At 41.6% G+C, this 20,976-nt stretch overlaps 3 protein-coding genes and 2 long non-coding RNA genes across 7 annotated transcripts in view; 4 read left to right on the plus strand and 1 right to left on the minus strand.

Moving 5' to 3' along the window:
* suox (sulfite oxidase) overlaps positions 1 to 1,097 on the plus strand; it is a 7,402-nt gene extending 6,305 nt beyond the window's left edge. Inside the window, exon 6 of the mRNA XM_077574025.1 lies at positions 1 to 1,097. This exon is cut by the window's left edge and continues 288 nt beyond it. Within this exon, the coding sequence (XP_077430151.1) occupies positions 1 to 933 (933 nt within the window). The 3' untranslated portion in view covers positions 934 to 1,097.
* A 42-nt stretch (positions 1,098 to 1,139) lies between these two features.
* On the plus strand, positions 1,140 to 3,527 carry LOC144056899 (uncharacterized). Its single transcript, XR_013295137.1, has 2 exons — positions 1,140 to 2,203; positions 2,324 to 3,527. It is a non-coding gene; the product is annotated as an uncharacterized LOC144056899 (long non-coding RNA).
* A 1,182-nt stretch (positions 3,528 to 4,709) lies between these two features.
* Positions 4,710 to 10,722, plus strand: mmp19 (matrix metallopeptidase 19). Its single transcript, XM_077574003.1, has 9 exons — positions 4,710 to 5,295; positions 5,359 to 5,444; positions 6,651 to 6,781; positions 8,040 to 8,252; positions 8,334 to 8,579; positions 9,407 to 9,532; positions 9,693 to 9,857; positions 9,959 to 10,086; positions 10,158 to 10,722. Exons 1-9 carry the CDS (start codon positions 5,200 to 5,202, stop codon positions 10,380 to 10,382), a joined length of 1,416 nt encoding a protein of 471 aa, XP_077430129.1. The 5' UTR covers positions 4,710 to 5,199; the 3' UTR covers positions 10,383 to 10,722.
* A 238-nt stretch (positions 10,723 to 10,960) lies between these two features.
* Positions 10,961 to 14,900, minus strand: LOC144056882 (transmembrane protein 198-like). Of its 3 annotated transcripts, none has more exons than XM_077574006.1 (4): positions 14,747 to 14,900; positions 13,006 to 13,581; positions 12,862 to 12,939; positions 10,961 to 11,768 (listed from the first exon to the last, which is right to left on the minus strand). In XM_077574006.1, exons 1-4 carry the CDS (start codon positions 14,898 to 14,900, stop codon positions 11,716 to 11,718), a joined length of 861 nt encoding a protein of 286 aa, XP_077430132.1. In that variant the 3' UTR covers positions 10,961 to 11,715. The 3 variants fall into 3 exon arrangements, with proteins under 3 accessions (XP_077430132.1, XP_077430131.1, XP_077430130.1); XM_077574005.1 differs by having other exon boundaries at positions 12,850 to 12,939; XM_077574004.1 differs by having other exon boundaries at positions 12,791 to 12,939.
* On the plus strand, positions 14,056 to 17,705 carry LOC144056883 (uncharacterized). Its single transcript, XR_013295131.1, has 3 exons — positions 14,056 to 14,156; positions 14,706 to 14,938; positions 17,190 to 17,705. It is a non-coding gene; the product is annotated as an uncharacterized LOC144056883 (long non-coding RNA).
* The last annotated feature ends 3,271 nt before the right edge of the window (positions 17,706 to 20,976 follow it).

Consider the following 20,976-nt stretch of genomic DNA (forward strand, 5'->3'; position numbering starts at 1 on the left):
CGTTTCCCCAAACACACGGTCACGGCAACGCTGCAGTGCGCAGGCAACCGGCGCTCGGAGATGAACGCGGTCAAGCAGGTGAAGGGATTGAACTGGGGCATCTCCGCCATCAGTAACGCCACCTGGGCCGGCGCTCGCCTTCGGGACGTGCTGCTGGCGGCTGGCTACGGTCCGGATGTGGCACGGTGGGCTCGCCACGTGCAGTTCGAGGGGCTGGACCAAGACGTGACGGGGACAACGTACGGCGCGTCCATCCCTGTAAACAAGGCGACGAGCGAGGAAGGCGACGTGCTGCTGGCTTACGAGATGAACGGCGAGCCTCTTCCGGCCGACCACGGCTTCCCCGTGCGTGTGGTGGTGCCCGGAACGGTGGGCGCCCGCAACGTCAAGTGGCTGTCCAAGATCACGGTGAGCGCCGAGGAGAGCGGCAGCCACTGGCAGCAGAACGACTACAAGGGCTTCTCGCCCACCACCGACTGGGACACCGTCGACTTTAAGTCGGCGCCGGCTATCCAAGAGCTGCCCGTCCAATCGGCCATCACCCTGCCCGCGGACGGCGCCGTGGTCCCCCGCGGCGGCGAAGAGGTGACGGTGAAGGGCTACGCGTGGAGCGGCGGAGGACGGGAAGTGGTGCGCGTGGACGTGTCCCTGGACGGCGGGAAGACCTGGCAGGTGGCCCAGCTGAGGAACGGCGACAAGGGACAAACTCCTGAGCCTTCGCCGCCGCCGCTGGGGAAAGCCTGGGCGTGGAAGCTTTGGGAGATCACGGCGCCGCTTCCCCCGGAGGCCCGCCAGCTGGAGATCGTTTGCAAGGCGGTGGACAACAGCTACAACATGCAGCCCGACACGGTGGCTCCCATCTGGAACCTGAGAGGGGTGCTGAGTAACGCCTGGCACAGGGTGAAGGTCACCATCAGTGATGATGAAGAATAGACTTCATCATCGTCATCATCAGACTGTTGTTTGATTTAGAATGCTTCCGGTCTATGACTGTGCCAAATTGAGAAGATCATTTTTTAACAACAATTGGAATGACCAAATCAAGAGTCTGTCTAGAAAGTCAACTTGAGCATTGATTAAAGGTACATGTATTATTACGCTCATTGTCTGCACTAGTGGGCGGGGCAGGATGTGGGCGGGGCAGGATGCGGGCGGGCGGGCGGGACGCCTCAGGTGAGGACTCGTGAGGACAAAGTACAAGCTGGATCGCAAGGATATTGCATGCACAAGGGGACAAAATTGTTGGTGCCCCTCTGTTAATGAAAAAGAAATCCACAGTGGTCCTGGAAATAACTTGATATTACTTTTTGCTTCCGTCTCACTAAATTACAATTTAAAATATGATTACAAATATTTTTGTCTTCCATTTCACAGTTCTTGAGGCCTTTAGCTCCCCGATGGCCTCAGTCTTTTTCTGGTCCCTAGAGTCCTCTGTCTCCTTCAACTCAGTCCTCAGGATTGTCCAGGGGCTGGGTGGCATACAGCTAGGATTGAAGTGTGCTCGCTTTGGTCCGTTTCACTCTCAGGGGTGCCGGTGTCGGTACCAGACGTGATCGGGCTGCCAGATCGCATCGGGGTCGCCTAACGAACACGTCACGCTACAGGATTGGCTGGAAATGATCCAGTTGACTTCAAACATTGGGGAAAAAAATATTAAAGATGTAATTTAAGTAATAAAATGTATGGACTGAAATTGTAAAAACGTAAATAAACCTAAGAATATAAAAGCTTGAAATATTGAATAAATAATAAAATAGATTGATTAAATCATAAATACACAAAATAATTGCCTGAGCTGTGACAAATATTGTCAAGATTAGATTGCTAATGTGTTCCTATTATCATTGAAACTATTTTTGTGATTTATTGTGATACGTGAACTGCTTGAAAAAACAAAGAAAGAAACCACGTCTGAAACGTGCGTTTCGTTAGAGCCGCTGTAATGACATCATTGGCAAGCTCAAAGGCGCTTCAATCTATTTTTTTTTGTAGCTTCAATCTTAAAGTATCCTGCTTTTATATTCTTAGGTATATTTACATTTTTGACACTTTCAGTCCATATATTTTGTATTACATTTTTAATATTTCCTATTCAATGTTTTGACGTCAACCGGATTTTTTTTTCTTCAAATAACTTTATTGAACATTTGTAAACGGATCATCTCCAGATAATCCTGTATCGTGACCGTGACGTCATCAGTAGGTGACCCCCAAAACAATCTGGCAGCCCGATCACATCTGGTACATTTCATTCATATAACTTTATTGAACAATTGTAAACGGACAATTTCCAGCCAATCCTGTAGCGTGACGTCATCTGTAGGCGACCTCGATACAATATGGCAGCACCGGATTGACAGAACCTCCGTCAGTACTGACGAAATGCCACCTCCGGTATTTTGGTCCACTTTTCAACAGCAACCTACTCCCAAGTGTTTTAAAATTAAATGAAGGGCTTCTACCACAAATGTTGAATAGGATTTAGATCAGGGCTCATAGAAGGCCACTTCAAAAATTCTTCAATATTTTGCTCTTTGCCGGTCATCATCCTGTTGCAAGACCCATGACCTGCATCTGATTCCAAGCTTCCTGACACCGGATAGCACATTTCTCTCCAGAATGTCTTGATAGTCCTGATATTTTCATTGTACCATGCTCAGATTCAAGACACCCTGTGCCAGATGTAGTAAAGCAGCCCCAGAACATTACAGAGCCTCTTCTAGATTTCATACTAAGGACAGTGTTCTTTTTTTTTTTTTAGCGTACAGGTATTTAGCCTTTGCTTTTTACGTGATGGTCTATAATTTCCTTTCTTATCTCCGAAGACATGAGACTAATTTCCCTATGGTCCAATTATTTTCAATTTTTTCTACAGGCTTGTTTCATGAGTTTACCTAAATATATATATATATATATATAATTCTAGTGAACTGTAATTCAAAGGCAATATCTGAGTTTCATTGGTTACTTTTTATTCGAATTTTTTTTCTTGTGACCACTGTGGGCTTTTCTTCCGTTAATGGAGGGTACCAATAATTTTGTCCACATGTTTAGATGCTCAAACGGCTTTTTATAAGTCAGTCACACTTTGGTCATATTTATAAGTAAAGTCAGTGTTTAGCATTTTTATTTGTAACAAAGAAAAGCTATTTTCTAACTCGTCCTTATTGGAGTTCTACTTGAATTTGGAAACGTTAACTAATGTAATGAGAGACAAGGCTTACCTTTTCATTTCGGCTCTGGTCTCAATTGCTGAAATTGATCATGTGTGTCAATAGGAAGAGAACACAGAGCTGATATAAATGGAGCTGTCCATTATTGTGTAAAAAAAAAAAAAATCACAGGAATATTAAAGTTTTAATTCTTTGAAAGAATCTTGGATTATTGGAATGTGTCATATGAATGATCAGTGAAGATGTTGACTGCGGAATACCCACTAAAATTTAACACTGGCTTGTTTCCAGTAATTGTTTTTATGGGAAATGTTCATTATCATTGAAGATGATGAATAAAGAGCTTTTAAGTTACTGATGATTTATTTGCTGGTGGGTAAAAGTTGCTTTGCTTTGGCTTCCGTTATGTGCTACTAACCGACAAGATTGCACTAACATGCAGGTGATACATTCTCTGGCTTTTGCAAGCTCAATAAACTTTTTTTGTGTGATAACACTGGGCTTCCACTTTTGCCGACTAGAGGGGTCCCAAACAGCAAAATGCAAGCGTTCACACCGAAGATCGGCATCAAGGTGCTCATCTAAGCGCTTACATGTAATGTGTGGATGCGGCTTCCGTTTATGAGGGATGTGAAAGCAAAATGAGGACAACTTCTGAGAATTCTAGCCACATCCTGTTTGGGTATTTTGGTTATTTTGGCTGCAGGCCTCAAATAATACCCGTTGTTTTGTTTACACGCACGTTGTGCAACCTCCTGCACATCACCATATGTTAGTCCTGATGTTCCTCAAGACTGTCATAGACACTAAATTTCCGCTTATCCAAGTGGACTTGACTTGTAAAAATGCATTTTTACTCATTTGTTGTCTGTGACTCATTGCTGTGTGAACATTGGGGTACGCAGAATAGATGAATCAAAATGTCATGAGTACAGAATCTTGGTTTTAGAGTATAAAGTCAAAACTAATGAGTCATTCATGAATGGTCGATGGTGTATGTGCTGCTGAGAATTGCGGCCATTAAACAAGAACAAAAACAAACATTAACATGTAATAAAGAGAAAACAATAAAATCAAACAAATATTTCTGTATTAAAACTAAGCAGTGTGTCTGTCTTGGTTGCACAATTATAGGAATTGAATGCTTCTTCCCAAAGAAAGGTGAAACAGGCCACTTAGCTTATCGATCTTGGTTCTCGTTGTTACCATAGTGATTGTGTCATGTGTCTGACAAGAGTAAAAAATATATATATTTACAATATGTTCTGTGCTGCCCCACTAGTCTAAACACAGCATTCCGATTAAAATTATGTTTGTGAAATAGGAATTAAGTAGCAAAATCCACCTGTTTTTACCTATCTCAAGGGGCGGCCATTTTGCCATTTGCTGTCAACTGAAAAATGACATCACCAGTTGTTCCGTATGTAACAGCCAATCATGGCTCAGCATGCGAACGTCACATGACCAAACTCAGAAAACAGGTGACCTGTGAATGAATGGTCGTTAGTAGTTGAGCCCTGATTAACTGTGATGTCATTTTCAGTCGGTAAATTGAAAACGAGTGGCCGTTTTGTGGCTTAATTCATATTTCACAAGCATAATATTAATCAGAATGCTGACTAGTGGGACCACATAGAACATATTATTGTAAAGAAAATGTTTGATTTGGCTTATTATTTTTGACATAGCAGATTGTTATGAAAATTTAATTTTAGATTTTAAATGATTTTTGCAGGTTGCCTTAGTATGCAACCTCGAGAGTTCCCCTGCTAGGCCTTGCCTGCAACCTGTTGACTACACATGCTTGCACAGCATTGACGAGTGCTGTGACTCTTCTGGGAACAGCTGGACAAGACAACACACACACACTCGCAGATTTAGTGCAGCCTGTTCCTCAAATCTGCATTCTTCTCCGATGTCTCATCGTCTCCACAGGGCTGAGTCACAAACGCCAGGCCCCCTTTAAAAGTGCCGCTGCCTCCACTGGCCAAGTACTCCATTGTGGACTTTCGGGTGGAAAACAAAAATGAAGCATAGCGGGCTACTTGTGGTGGTCGCGGTGCTCGCTTGCAGCGGAGCACTCTGCGAAGTGGTGCAGTGGACGGAACTGGATGAGGCACAGGTAAGATGCTATAAAGTGTGCTCTTTGAACTACAATTCCAAAGTTTGTTTCTGTACATCACAGGCTTATTTGAAGCAGTATGGCTACCTGAATGAGCCCACTGAGCCACAGGATCCCACTTACCTGGAGGAGGTCAAAGAAGCTCTCAGGTAATTTGAATGGCAAATTCTTAATGTTTTGCATCTCTTTTGCTGCTCATTACTAGTAATAACCAAATAATAGATCCACTTTCCTAACTCAACAACAAAGGGTTTGAACGAAGCAATAATAATCACATTGTATTTTCCCGCCAGTGCAAAAGGCTCTCGATCTTGCATGAAATAAGTATGGCATAAAACCACTTACCGGTAACAACATGAGGTAAAAACACAGTTAGATCAAGTCACTCAAAAATGTAATATTATTCAGGTACAATACTATCTAAGTCCTGCATATCATTCCAAATCTGTAAATATAATAATAATAATAATAATGTGGTAGTATAAGAACAAATGTCAGCAAAACTAAGACATGTCTGCCATCTAGTGGTGATATGTGATATCACAACTTAAAACTACAGTCAATCCCTGCATTTCTTTTCTTTTTTTTTCTCTCCTCAATATTTATTAATGTTGATGTTTTTAGCTTGGCTGTTTGAATAATTTGTTGATCGTTTAATCCCAAATGCTTTGTGAATTTTAAATTTGCCTCACTCTGTACTGTATGTCTGAAAATGTTATTTTGTTACTGCCTGTCTTGGCCAGGTCTCTCTTGAATAATACGTTTTTAATCTTAACAGGACCAATCTGGTTAAATAAAGGTTACATGGAAAAAAATATTTTTTTTCATATTTTGGATTTTGCCTTTTTTTTTTAATCAAATTCTTTTGCCCGCCAAATTTAAAGAGCCCCTGTTATGTGTAAATTTTTTCTACATTTAATGTTATGAGGACATCTTCAAAAAAATGTATCCACTGTACACGGTCATCCTCCTCTTTTTGTAATCAGTTAATTACTTGCATAATTTAAAATGGGAAAAAAAAATAACCCCGATAGTTTGACATGAACAAATATTCTGAATGTCATACGCAAGCATTTATTAAATGCTTTACTTTAATGCATGTAGTTATGTTTATTGCACAAACACAACCTGTGCTACCTTTTGACATAACCATCCGCTGTCAACTAAAGGATCATCTGTGGTCAAAGTTAATAGTGTGATTAATCTGCGTTAGTACATGATTAATGCGATAAATGTTTCTGATTAAGTAATTAGTTAACTTTGACAGCGTAATGTGACGGCCATTTGTCAACTCTCCCTCCGACCATAGTTTGAATGTTTATTTAATTTAATTGATTTATTTTTCATGTCTCCAGGGTCTTCCAGAGGGTGAACGAGCTGCCCATCAGTGGAGAGTTGGATGAGGCCACACTGGCTGTAATGCGGCAGCCTCGCTGTGGCTTGGAGGACCCTTTCAACAAGAAACAGCACAAATACAGAGTATTGGGTGATTATTATGCCATGAGTCTTAATGTCGAAGCTGCACAAAATTTGATTTCACTGGAGTTGAGAATGGGAATGTTTGGCCGCTTATTACCCTGACCAGGATTAGCATATAGAAATTGAAGGGGTGTGTATTGTTGTTTTGAAAAATAATTGTTTATTTTATAGGCTACATCTATTAATATAAAATAATAACAGTTTTTTTTGTAAATAGTAAAATAAAAATGTTAGTAAAATAAACTGTTTTACATACAGGATATTGTGAATTAATTATTATTATTTGTTTAGTTATGTATTAAATAATTGTTTACTTCATTATAGCTAATCTAAACTGTTATTTTATACTGTATATTATTATATATGGTGTATTAATTAAATTGATTAGAAATAATGTACTTTCCCCATTGGCCACCTGGGGGCGCTATATTACAGACGTGAGGATATAAATGGAGACGGTCACTCAGCACTGCCGCAGTCTACTGCTGGGCTTACATCAGAAGACTTTGAGAAGGTTCAGAAAAGACTCTTGGAAGACTACCATCTCACATTAGCTCACATCTAAAGACTAGTCATAGAGTTTAGTGTGAGATTACCATCTCACACTAAACTATCAAGATGAAGGGAGCGGGCTGAGATGCCTCTAGGCCGGAGTCCTGCAGGTTTTGGATGTTTTCCTGCTCCAACGCAGCTGATTCCAATCAACTGGATCATTATCAGGCTTATGCAGAGCTTGCTGATGAGCTGATCATATATCAGCTGTGTTGGAGAAGGGAAACATGCAAAACCTGCAGGACTCCGGCCCTCGCGGACTGAGTGTGCCCACCCCTTCTCTAAACCATACTCATGTCTGAGACTGTGAAAATCTTTTGGTGTAAGACCACCATAAATTGTTCTTCGCAGTGTGTAAAAAAAAATACGTGCCTGTAGTATTATTATATATTTTCTGTTGTTAGATTAGGATTCTTTGGCACATAGGTGACACTTGAGCTAGGCCGTTGTGTTGCTTCCTCCTGGTTCTACATCTTCCAATCCTTCTGCACACTTACCAGTTGAAACCAGTTAAGACCGTGGAGTCACAAATAGGAATATACACAGCACATTCCTTAGGTTAGTTTATGCTGTACTCCTAAGTGGGTGTGGCTAAGATAGTACAAGAGTAGAGATCATTTTGGAGATGGAGAACTTTTCAATTGGTGCCATGACCCGGATGTGATGCACTGTTTGCATTCACATATCCACCAATGCTATTCGTATCTTCTCAGGTCGCTGGAGGAAGAAGAATCTGACGTACCGCATTTACAATTACACACCGGACATGACAAAGGCCCAGGTGAAAACAGCCATCCAGGAGGCTTTCAAGTATTGGAGCCACGTGACGGATTTGACCTTCAGAGAGGTTGAATATGGAAGAGGTGACATCAGGATCGCCTTCCACAAGAGAGATGGCTACTGCAGCACCCCGTTCGATGGCCGTGGTTAGTCTTGTTTTTTTCGGACCGTTTTTTTTTGTAATGGATTGTAGCTGCATCTCCATCATCATCATCTACTCCCTGCAGGTCAGGTACTGGCCCACGCAGAGCCACCAGAAACTGGAGTGGTCCACTTCGATGACGATGAGTTCTGGACGGAGGGGATGTACTCCGGCTCTAATCTGCGTATCGTGGCAGCCCATGAAATCGGCCACGCTCTCGGCTTGGGTCATTCTCAGTACAGAAACGCCCTCATGGCCGCCGTCTATATCGGTTACCGGAGCAATTTCAAGCTGCACTTCGATGATGTGCAAGGCATCCAATCACTGTATGGTGAGTCGTCCAATGCTACCGATTGAAACATACTCTACTGTAAATACTGTATACAGGCCACTTCAGTAGACGGTATGGAATGCAATGGCTGTGCTCAGTGCTGTTGTAGTCTTAGGGATGAACAATTTTGAAAAATAATGATTTTTTTCTTCTATCTATCTATCTATCTATCTATCTATCTATCTATCTATCTATCTATCTATCTAGTTAGCTAGCTACTGCTATTTAGTTAGCTGGCTAGCTCGCTAGCTAGCTAGCTAGCTTGGTATCTATCTATCTATCTATCTATCTATCTATCTATCTATCTATCTATCTATCTATCTATCTATCTATCTATCTATCTATCTATCACACAAATTTATCAATTGGATCCTGTTCTTAAAGGGATACTTGACTCATTTAACCATTTCCAGGAGTAAAAAGTAAATATTTTGTTAATTTAAGAATTAATTTGGTAACTTAGTTGTTTTTGTACAATGAATACCTTTTTAAACACATTTTGCCACTTGCTGTTGACTGAAGATGACATCAGCCGTGCTCAAGAAACAGGTAACGACCAATCACGGCTCACCTGTTTTCTGGGTTTGATCATGTAACGTTAGCAAACTGAGCCATGATTGGTCGTTACGTGCTTCCTGACTCTCGAGCACACGTGATGTCATCTTCAGTCGACACTAATTGGAAAAATGTGTTTTTAAAGATAATTGTACGTGGAAAATAATGAAGTTATCACCGTGACAAAATATTATCTTGTCACTGCTGATTTATTTATTTATTTTGACAAATAAAGAGTTATTATTAAAGGCTCATTATTTTTGTTGTTCCAGGCAAACGCACCACTGCCACTTTACAAAGTCCAACAACCCCAGACGATGTCTTTCCTACTGAAGGCAGCAGTGAGACTGAGAGCATCCCTGACCCGTGCAAGGCCACACTAGATGCCATCATGCTTGGTACGATGCGAGGCAGCAAACACCAGTTATAAGTTAACCATAAGGGTTATGATAAGGGTAGAGATTACGGTGTTAGCGTTTAGCATTAGGTGTAGCTGCCTTTTTCCTCCATCTTAAAATATGTCCCAGATCTTTAGGATGTTTCTTTTCATCCAATCAGGTCCTTGGGTGAAGACCATTGCTTTCAGCGGGAAGTACATGTGGACCATCTCCGATCTGGGACACAACACACCAGTAAGGATCGACAGGCTGTGGCAGGAGCTCCCAGGGGACATGGATGCAGCGGTGCACTCGCCACGGACCGATAAGACGTACTTTCTTAAAGGTGAACCACTCGAGAATCCTGCAGTCGACGAAATTTACGGGGAGGACATGTACACGGAATGTAGTATGGCAACTTTGTCAGCCATTTTGTTGCTGCTGTAGGTAACCAAGTGTGGCGTTACACTGGCTTTGTGCTGGACTACGGCTACCCAAAGAAAATGCAGCGCATCCCTCCTAACATTGACGCAGCGTTGTACTTGCACAAGAACAGGAAGCTGATTTTCATCAAGGTACAAATCTTGAGCGTGCTCCTCATTCAAGTGCTCAAACGGAGCGTACTATACTTCCACTTTACTTGCAGGGCTCTAATTTCTGGCAGTGGGATGAGCTCAAGTACAACATATTAACTCCAAGGCCGCTGTCCATGCTCTTCACCGGCGCACCCTCCAGCCCGGACGCCGCCTTCACTTGGACCAACGGCAGGGTGTACTTCTTCAAGGGAGACGACTACTGGCGTGTCAATGAGCAGCTGAGGGTGGACAGAGGATACCCACTGAGTAAGGAAATGCGCTGGATGGGATGCTGAGGGCCGCTCGACAGGGGGCAGCAGACACCAAATTGCCGGGAGCTGCTCCATGGGGCATTTTTTGAAAGGACAGTTTCACCATGTTGTACTTTTGTGACTGTGAAAATGATGAATGATTTTGTATGTTAGGAGTAAATTAAAGAGAGGCCAGTTTGTTTGTTTTTTTTGCTACATGTCAGATTATGAGTATACTTTGAAGAGGACGTAACGTGGGAGTGTACTGAACTTTTTGATTCACAGTGCTTCCATTGTGCACGGGGAAACAGCACAAGCCGTCATTGTATCTTCTGATATTTTTGCACAAATAAAATCAATATGATGCCAGAAGCAACAGCAAAAATAGCGTTGTGATGCTAAGACTCATGAGAGGGACAGAAAGACGAGAATTAAATGAAAGGCTGTTTTGTTCCTGCTGCCTTGTGTGAGTGAGCAACTAGAAAAAAATCTTGGCTGCACACAGCATGGCAGCTACGACCAACTCCAGAATAGGAAATCCTTCCAATGACCTCTTTATTGCCTGAGAAAGGTCTGGTTGCTAAGAGCCCAAAGAGAACAAAACAATGGCACTCATTGAACTGTTAAGTATCAAACATGTATTTTATTCATTTCTATCAACATGTATGTACAAATTCAGGTAACACATTGAATTGTCTAAAGTAAAAAAGACGGCTACCAATTGACACGCTTTTTAATCATCACTACCATGATGGTTGTATGACAAATAAATTATAACGTTTGACGAGCTAAAACTTCACGAAAAATCTGAGTGCAGCCTAAAAACAACTTTTATGCAAACACAACTGACTGTAATGTAACATTTTGCTTCACGTGTTTGACTTCACTCTCCTGACACACTGCAACTAAAGAAAATCAAATCACGCATCCTTCAATGTTAAACAGTAACGACGCAACACTTAATGGCGATGTGACTCAAATTGGAAGTACAGTACGTCAGATTTACCGCCTGATCGGAACGCACCTCGGGCTCTGTTTTGTAATCAATACACGATGCGAGGAAATGGTAAGACCTTGTACGGTTCGTGTCTTGTTCCTCTGAGAAGCACCGCTGTCATAGTGGCTTTAAATGTTCTTCTTTTCCAATAAAAAAAACCCAGCATCCCTCTTTTCATACGCAGATAAACAACAAAACATTCTCACAGGTTCTTCAGAACATCACAAGCACGTAACAGAATCACAATGTCCCTTTTTTTTCTCTTTTAATTTACATCACGGTGCTCAGACCCTGACGACAGGGGTTGTAGCTGTGAGGGGCACCGTGGAGCCCGTATCACAGTCCAAGTCGATCATGGTGTGGTTGGCGGTGCTCTGGCTGCTAAGGGAGGTGCCGGTGCCCATTTGTCTGTCCCGCAGACTTTGCAGGTAGCTCTGAGGAACATGCAGAGACAGTTTGAGCTTGACTACATCGTTGTGATCAGGAGACGTAAGCAGTGGACCCTCGGAACTCAAACAGATTGATGATTCAGCAAACTATTTTCTATAGCACATGTCTTCATTTGAGTACACCACTAGGACACTGTCCTGCCCAAATCAGGATGAACAGCCTCCTAGAACAGTTTGAGTTCTGAGAGTCCACTGTACTAAATTCCAAAATGAAGAAGTACACGGTTAGGTCAAAATTAACCCTAATTGAGTCAAGAATGGGCCAACCCAACTTTTTTTTGCTAGTTATTTAACCCCAAAAGTTGGGTCAAATTAAATTAATAACCCACAAAACATTTGACCCAGGTATTTCAACCCAAAAGTTGGGGTAAATTAAGTTAATAAGCCACAAATCAAACCCGTTTTTGGGTTGTTTTGTTGGTTATTCATTTGACCCAACTTTTTGGGTTAGTTTAATAATCCAAATTAATTGATTGATTAATTGATTCATTGGTGACCCACAAATCAAAACCATTTTTGGGGTTAGTTGAATAACACAAATGAATTGGGTCAAAAATGAACCAACTCAACTTTTTGAGCTATTTAACCCTAAAAGTTGGCCCAATTAAATTAATAACCCAAAAATCAACTCACTTTTTTTTTGCGGGTTATTCACTTGACCCAACTTTTTTAGTTAGTTGAATGACCCAATTAAATTTGGTAAAAAATGAACTGACCCAACTTATTGAGGTATTTAGTCCCAAATGTGGTGTCAAATTAAAATAATAAAATAAAACAACCCAAAATTGGGTTTATTCATTTGACCTTGGGTTGATTTGTGGGTTATTCATTTGACCCAACATTTTAGGGTTGCCTGAATAACCCAAAATGTTGGGTCGGTCCCTTTATTACCCAATTTGTGTTCATTTTGACCCAATTGTTTTTAAGAGAGTAGAAAATCAAGTTGAAGGAGACAAGTTGTGAAATAGATAGTGACGACAGCACACGCCATGTTGGGTGACACTGACCGGCGCCAGAAGGTCCCCAGCGTAACGTTTCACTGGGGTGGCTTTACGGCGGTACGTGCCTTCCTGCCCACCTGCCTGCTGTCGCTTCCTAGCGTCCTTCTCTCGAATGCGCATCAGTTGCACTCTCTTCTGACGCCGACTTAAAACCACTAAAAAAAAGAGGGCAAATGTTAGCATCACAGCATCCACTGGCCATCAGGCTTTTCCATCCTCACCATCCGTGTGGGAGAATCTGCCATCCGTCAGTTTCCACTGGACCAGAACTCCGATGATGCTGAGGGCGGGCCAGATGCCCAGAATGACCAAGCTGTACCAGCATAGTGGCGGCCCCGGTGACAGGCGCAGGCACCCGTACACATGTTTGACTAAAGCCAGCATCTCCACAAAATAGTCGGCGCACACCGTCATGGTGGCGGCGCCGAAAACCGCCGTGGAGAGGATGGTGAACAGCTTCTGCCACTGCAGCGTCAGAACGGCAAACAGCATGGCCGATCCCAGCAGCGTGCCCAGGGGGACCCAAACCGTGGTGGGCGTGTAAAACTGCATAGTGAGCAGCAGGGTGGCCAGAGCCAAGAAGAGGCCCAACAGCAGGCCCGTCATGAAGAGGCCCACGCTGCGGACCATCATGGTGACCAGGCCGCAGAGCAGGCCGATCCCGAGGCCGATGCCGGCGCTGGCCTCCACGCTGAGCTGGGTGTCCAGAACGTGCTCCTTGTGGCACAGCAGGAAGATGATGACGGAGCCGAACATCAGACCGGACAGGAACATGACCGCCTTGAAGCAACGGTAACCTACAAAAGGGATGCATCATCGGGGATTGAGTTCATATTGCATCGTCATGGCTAACCGTTCGCTATTTATAAGTCAAATACGGTAAATTTTGGGACACTGATAATAAGGGCAGAGAAAAAAGGTCGACCAAATTGGATAAGTTGACTATAATTTTCTGCCTCGAAGCTCCGCCTGAACCATATTTGGGCCGTCCATCTTTTATCCACAGACATTAAATGGTGGCTGTGATCTGATCTTTATTTATTCTGTTAGTGCCCCATCTAGTGGTCGAATGACAGAAGTAATTTGCCTGCTTAAAACGTTCACTGACTTAGTACTTAAGTAAGTTTCTATTCAAGATGATACAGGACATTGAGCTTAACCAAAACACAAGAAAGAAAGTTCTGAACGTCATAAAAAGAATTTGCGTTGTAAATATTATTCCAATATATATCCAGCCACTCGGTTTTAAGCGTTCACCACTTAACCAGTAGAGGACAGTCATCAGCTAAGCACGCCCAGAAGAAGACAGGAACAATAGCTAATAGCTAGCTCTACCCTTGTTTACTCATAGAATAATGTTAAAGCATCGTCTGTAAGTGATTTTTAAGACACTATTACACGTGTAATGTACATATAATGATGTGTGTGTGAACTAAATGGTAGTTGGTGTTTGGTTTACCTTAAATGGTAATCGCTAGCGCGCTAAAGCTAATCGCGATTGCTAACAATTTAGCATAGGCTAATTTTGTTAGTGTTTGAATACTTATTTCACTCAGTCAATTCAATTTAAGTCGAACCTTAGTGGATTGAGTTTTAAGAAGATTCAATAGTGACAGCCCTACTGACAATGTTAATGTTTTTGGCTCTGAATGCTACCACAATATATTTGAAATGAAACAAGCAGTGCTGCAGACGTTTGAGGGCATTAAAAAGTGGGAGGCATGTAGCCAACCGGTAAACTTATAATTCCTACACCGTTCACCTGATTTGGATATAAATAACATCTCACTCAAGTTGAAAGTCTCCACTTAAAACACAATTTATTTCATTTCAAAATCTATTGCGGTCCTTTAGGGCCAAAAACACGAGAATTGTGTTGTTCTAAAATGTGTGAACCTGACATTAGTGTTCCCATCCCTAGCATGCGTGTAATGTGGGGGCCTACACGAGTTTGTTTCTCACCAAAGAAGCAGTAGATGATGCCAAAAAGGCAACACATGGAGCAGATGACAGCAGGGATGATCTCATACTTCCGCTCTATCTCCAAGCTACAGACGTCCACTTCGGCACTGCCGACCCCCGCCGAATCGGAGCTTAGCACGGTGGGATCTGCCATCCTGGGGTTTCAGGTCCAGAGCAAGACCAGGACACAAGGTAGACTGGCTGCTGATGTTATCTCAGGTCCATCGTTGCTACTTTGGTTGCTATGAAGACAAAAAGTTGGATACGTCATAAACATAAACTTCATACTAACTTGTATACACAAACACACTTGTTGAAGCTGCTACAACTAAACGGATTGTGACTTTTAGGAGGTTAATGTGAGGGAGCCACATGCGACTGCATGGGTGGACCGCTGGCAGGCCTCCGACATGAGCTCACCACAGACCAGATCCGATTACAAGCAACTCACGTTTTCTACGAGGAGAAAAAAAAGCAGTCAGTAGCATATGGCCCTGCTTACTATTAAGGGTTTAGGCATGCAAGTTTGCCTCGTCACTGCTCCTTGACTACAAGTGTCCCTCACACTTAGTTATTCCACATTGACAGTTCAAGGTTCAACACAAAAACGTGTCCCTTCATGTGTTTCCTGGGAATGACTACGTGGAAAAAATGAGGCCTCCTCGGAAACTTTTCCTCACTCTTGTACTTTTTGGTTTCTCTCTTCTGCTTTTGATTGCTATCAGCTGAAGGACAACGCACAAATGCGGAATATTCCAATCATGGCAATGCACGTGACCACTCAAGTCTGGAGAAAATGAGAAACATGTTGGATGCTTCAGTACTTAATTAATAGACTACACAAAACTTGAGTAGTCAACTCTTGAGTAGTCACCAATACCAATACCAAGCACCGATACCCAAGAAAGACTTCATTTTCTATTCTTATAATTTGTTCTTCCTGATCATAAAATGGGCACACATCGCAAATACCGATACATTGACATAAGCCCTGGTATCGGCCCGTTACCTAGTATCGGTACTCGCGCCTTCCAAGTTAAACTAAACAAATGTAAACATATTCTAATTTGAATATTGAAACATTGATTTTTCTTGGTAAGATTGTTCCATTTCTTGATTGCAGTCTGAGAGAATAATGGAACGCGAATACATGTACAGACGCTCCTGAATTCAACATTACATTTAAAATGCATTTGAGAATGGCAGTGTCTGTGTCCTTTGAACAAATTATGACTTTTCTATTTACTATCCAGAATGCTGAAATCCATTCATCTATTTCTAAAACTAAATAATTAAAAAGTATTTTTAATCATGACTCAATCAAAAGGTAAAAAATTAAAAACATGCCATTTTTACATCAAATAATAGGTTAATTAATGATAATAAAACTTATTATACATTTTTGGGCATAACATTTTTTATAATTCTTTTAGAAAAACACAAATGCAAAACAAGATTTTGTCGGAAGCTTGCATAATAAAAACAAAAACAAAAGACACTACCCACCAACACTAACACGAACAAGTGCCCTATCAATTCATATACAATTGAAATAATCATAAATATAATCAAATTATATCTTCATTAAACAGCTTCCAAAATCCAGATTGATTCAAATGTGTCTTTTAACACGTGTAATTCTTTCGAATAGAAGTGTTGATGACATCTGATTGACCAATTGGTCCAATGTTGGTCTATTACATGATATTTCTTCCATGAAAGAGAGATTGTTCATAACCTACACAACTTATTATATTATATTATAACAGATTTGAGGATAATTCTTTCCATCACACTTTTAACCTCTTTCCAAAACAACCACGTTTTCTGACCGTGCCTAAATAAACAATATTACATATTTTACAGACACAATTTTACCCAAAACATTATTATTATTATTATTAATTAGTTTTTTTAACCTCATCTACGAATGGCCTCACTCATCTGTCAGTTTTAACAATCAAATGTGCACAAACGTTTGCCCACCGCTTATCTATATGGTGTGAAAGTAGGTGAAGATTCCAGCCTTCTGTAAAAACTGAGCACGTGATAGGCTACTTAGTACATGCATGGACAGACAAGAACTTTACAACAATTTGTTTCCCCTTCGGACTGGGGCTTTCCAGTAGGCCATAAAAGAAAATGTTGAACTGAATTGAGGCTTTGTAATGCTTGTTAAGTCTGATGTCATTGACTACCTTGCCAATACGAAATGATGAAATCAACAGTCAGCTAATAACATCCAGCACCCCTAGCAACACCATTTTTGGTGTAATGCTAACGTTGCTAGAACATCTCAGCCGCTTTACTACTTCAAGTAACACTTTAAGCGTGAGCATCTGAGAAGTCATTTAGTTAAGTAAGTTGCAATGAACACACACAGACGCTCCCATGCGTCTGCATCATGTTACCATGAGTCACAATGGTGTCCAATGTCTTGCAGTTTTTAGAAGACCTCGCCGCTGTTGGAGAATAGAGCCATTGTGGGCCAAAACAAAGACCCAGAGGCCCATGCCGTGACCTCTAAGTGGCAATTGCAAGAAACCATGGACGTGACACGGGGGCCCCAAAAAACGACGGCCGGGAACTCCAAGGATACGAGTGGAGAACGAATGTTTGCCGTCTAAGATGGGAGCCAAGTGTTTCCTTCACACGGCAGCTGATTGATGGGAGGCGGGAGTGACAACAAGCGACGTGATCAATCTTCAAGATGGAACTCGAGCAATGCTTCCACGCCGCATTTTCTACATGAGCTCAAATCACCTAGCAACTAATTGCGTGTCAACAAGATGAAAAGTCTGTGTAGTCGAGCTAGCTTTTCAGTTTTCAACATGGTGGAATGAACAGACACTGTTAACTCAATACAGCAGACTAAAAGGCTATGAATAACCAATAAGACTGGCATCCATTACTACTTATAATAAAATGAACAAAAATGATTCCTTGCTCCATAAACGGGCTACAAATACTGTAGATCTTGAAGAGATCCCGCGAGCTTCCTGAATCTATTCTCCATATTTTACTTTCTCAGTTGGTGACAGTACACATTAACCATCATACCACATTAGAAATTCATTCATTTCATCATTCATTTTTCTACATGCAATTGACCTTGAACCTGGAGTCCAGAAATAAAGCTTAGTGGGACTGGGAACTAAGCTTAAAGTACCAAAGCTATATGAGTCATTAGACTACATGTAAACTTGGAACCTGATAACTCAGTGGAACAAATTAAATGAATGGCATATGTACAATGCTTAACACAGTCTTAAAGAGAACATCTAGTACCATGAAGAGCTTTACTGGAAACTTTCATTTTCAGTGAGCTCTCTTTTTTTTTTTTATCATCTAGAACAGCAATAATGAATTTTTGACTCAAGCTTTTTAGACCCAAAAGTTTCGCTAGCTCAATGTGTGGTCAGAAAGTGATCTCAACCGCTAAAACATATTTTTTCTGTTCAACAAAAGTGAAGAACAAATCCAAACATTAAAAATCTTTTGAAGAGCATTTTCCACACCGACGGTATCGAGATTTGCTCACCTGACTTCTGTGCTGGCAATCCGGGAGACTTACATACACTTTGGCCGTAGTAAACTGAGAAAACCTTGTATTTCTCATTTAGATACGGACTGGCAGTTAATACCACCGATGAGCGGCATTGGAAAGCATCCCGTACAATTGCTTAGGAGGTTACACCCCCCTGAACAAACACAGCAGGGGGTTGAGTAATGCACAATTGAGTGCTCAGCTGCCGAGGAGGCCGACCAGGCTACAAGTTCCCCACATAGCAAATTTGGGTGTGTTTAATCAAGAGTTGGACACGCGTGGTCAGTAAAAAACGTCCGTCCCCCGACTTGATGGCCATGGACAGCTGAGAAGATAAGATTATGATTTGGATGTCTGGAAGAAGCCACCCAAGAATGCAAGCTGAGCTGTGCAGTCATAAATCAGGCCGTCTTCGACTCAACATGTCCACAAGCCCAAAACAATTGTCAAGTCTAGACAACAGGAGCCGTAGAGAAAATGTGGCGGGTTTCAAATGGGTTTTGCAAGCTGAGTAGGGAATTTAAAAAACACAAATAAATGATCGCTCATCCTCCCAATAACATCTGTTTTCATTGGGGAGGATTATTGAGCAGGGCATCATATGGGCCCCCAACTCAGCTTCCTGCTGAAGCAGGAAGGACCTGAAGAGGAAGTGGAACATCAGCTTTCAACAGGTCTGTTTTTGTGACATGGAGCACTGACACCAGCAAAGCTTTTGAATCCTCAACACTTGACGCCTCAGATCAGTGAACACCGACGTTGAAGACTTTATGCGGCGGAGAACATCAGTCAGAGTCAGAAGAGGAAATAACAATCTCTCTGGATCGCTTGCTAATCTAAAGAGAACACGTCACCAAGTGATCCCGCAGACACGACCGAGCTGGTTCCTGCTGCGTGTTGCAACTCTATTCGTGTTGGGTTCCTGAAACTACTTACATGAGCACATTTTCCAGACTCTTAATACTCAAAAGTGACGGTCAAAGATCCTTGTTTCTGATCACATGATCACAATAATAACTTTTTCAAGGCAACATCTACAGCCATCATTCCTGCCATTCTCTGCTTTTTTTTTCTATTCAGTTTGAGTTTCTGTGCCACTTGTCCTGCTCAGATGCCAAAAATGTCAGTTATTCTCTTCTGTTTGGTCTTTGTTCAGCTGTCTCCCCCCACACAGTATGTCCTTCATCAGCTGTTCAACTCCTGCTAGTAACTACTAGTTACTGGTGATCTTTCAATAATGTCTACATACTTTTCCGTATTGTTGGTATGAATGATTAGTATTCCCAAATATATTTTCTATAATGCGAAGATACGGCATAACTTTCACACAGCATAATTAAGTGATAAAGTGATGAAACAAAAACTTAATTACAGATTGCTAAATCAACCCCCCATTTTTCGGGGACAATAATATGTTCTATAATGGTCTACATATGGTATTCTGAGGGTGCGGCCATTTTGCCACTTGCTGTCAACTGAAGATGACATCAATGTTGCTCAGGTCTTAGGAAACATCCAATCATAACTCAGCTTCAGAAAACAGGTCAGCTGTGATTGATCGTTGCCAGGGCAACATTGATTTTTTTTTTTTTTTTCCTGGAGAGCTCAGTATTGTTCATTCGGTAATTTTACAGATTTGACATGTCATCATCATTTCTCCCTTTTTTTTTAAAAAAAAAATATTTATTTATTTTGTATTTTTTATATTTTTTTTTTTTTATTTATTTTTTTTTTGTATGTGGGTGATGTCATCTTCAGTCGACAGCATATGGCAAAATGGCCGCCCGCTGAGATGCATAAAAATGGCTGGATTTTGCTTTATAACTCTTATTCCACAAATGTAATATTAACCAGAATGCCATGTTTAGACTTGTGAGGTCACATATAACATATTATTGTCAAGAAATGTTTAAGGTTGACTGCCACTTTAAAACGGACCCATGGGTGCTAGCGGGAAAGTACCCTTTAAGTTTGCGATAATCAAATTTTATAACTCCCCCCCCCCCCCCCCGACCCAATTGACACATTATACATACTGTATAATCTCACCTAATTAAAGCTTGCCTGCCTTCAGTCCAAACAATAGAAGCCTTTCAACAAAAGACTGAGAGCAAGTCTGTACTTTAAGAAGCATGAAAACAGCAACACAAAGACGACCGTTAAGAGGGCAGTCACATGTCTTCAGTGTATGCTTATAATGTAGCGCAGAAATATGCATCACATCCAAACAGCCTCATATTCAGAGTATGTAAGGAAAGTCCGGACTCTGCATTGCACGAAGGCAGTGTAGACCAAAGTGCGTTGTCGCTTTCCACAAACATTACAACAGTTGAGCGCAAGTGAATGCGTGAAGCTGCAACAGACGAGTCAAAGTATCCTACTAGCGGTGGAGATGAGCTTCTATCCGATGCTGGGCGTGGCTGTAAAATACTATATGTGACATGATGAGGTTTACATTACAGGTTGGAAAAACGAACCGAGTGGATCACTACTCTTGAAAGGCAAAAACACGGCATGACAGCAATTGACAATAATTGTACATTGAGAGTGACCTCAGCAGTTGAAAAGATGGTAACATGCTTTCCAAACAAACACAAAACCTCTCATTTTTCTCTCTGGTTAACTGTAACCCCCAAAAAGTATAGCTCCAAAGTTAGCATAAAGGGAAAAGTAAATAACCTGC

This window comes from Vanacampus margaritifer, chromosome 8, assembly GCF_051991255.1.
Source record: "Vanacampus margaritifer isolate UIUO_Vmar chromosome 8, RoL_Vmar_1.0, whole genome shotgun sequence".
Lineage (NCBI taxonomy): Eukaryota > Metazoa > Chordata > Actinopteri > Syngnathiformes > Syngnathidae > Vanacampus > Vanacampus margaritifer.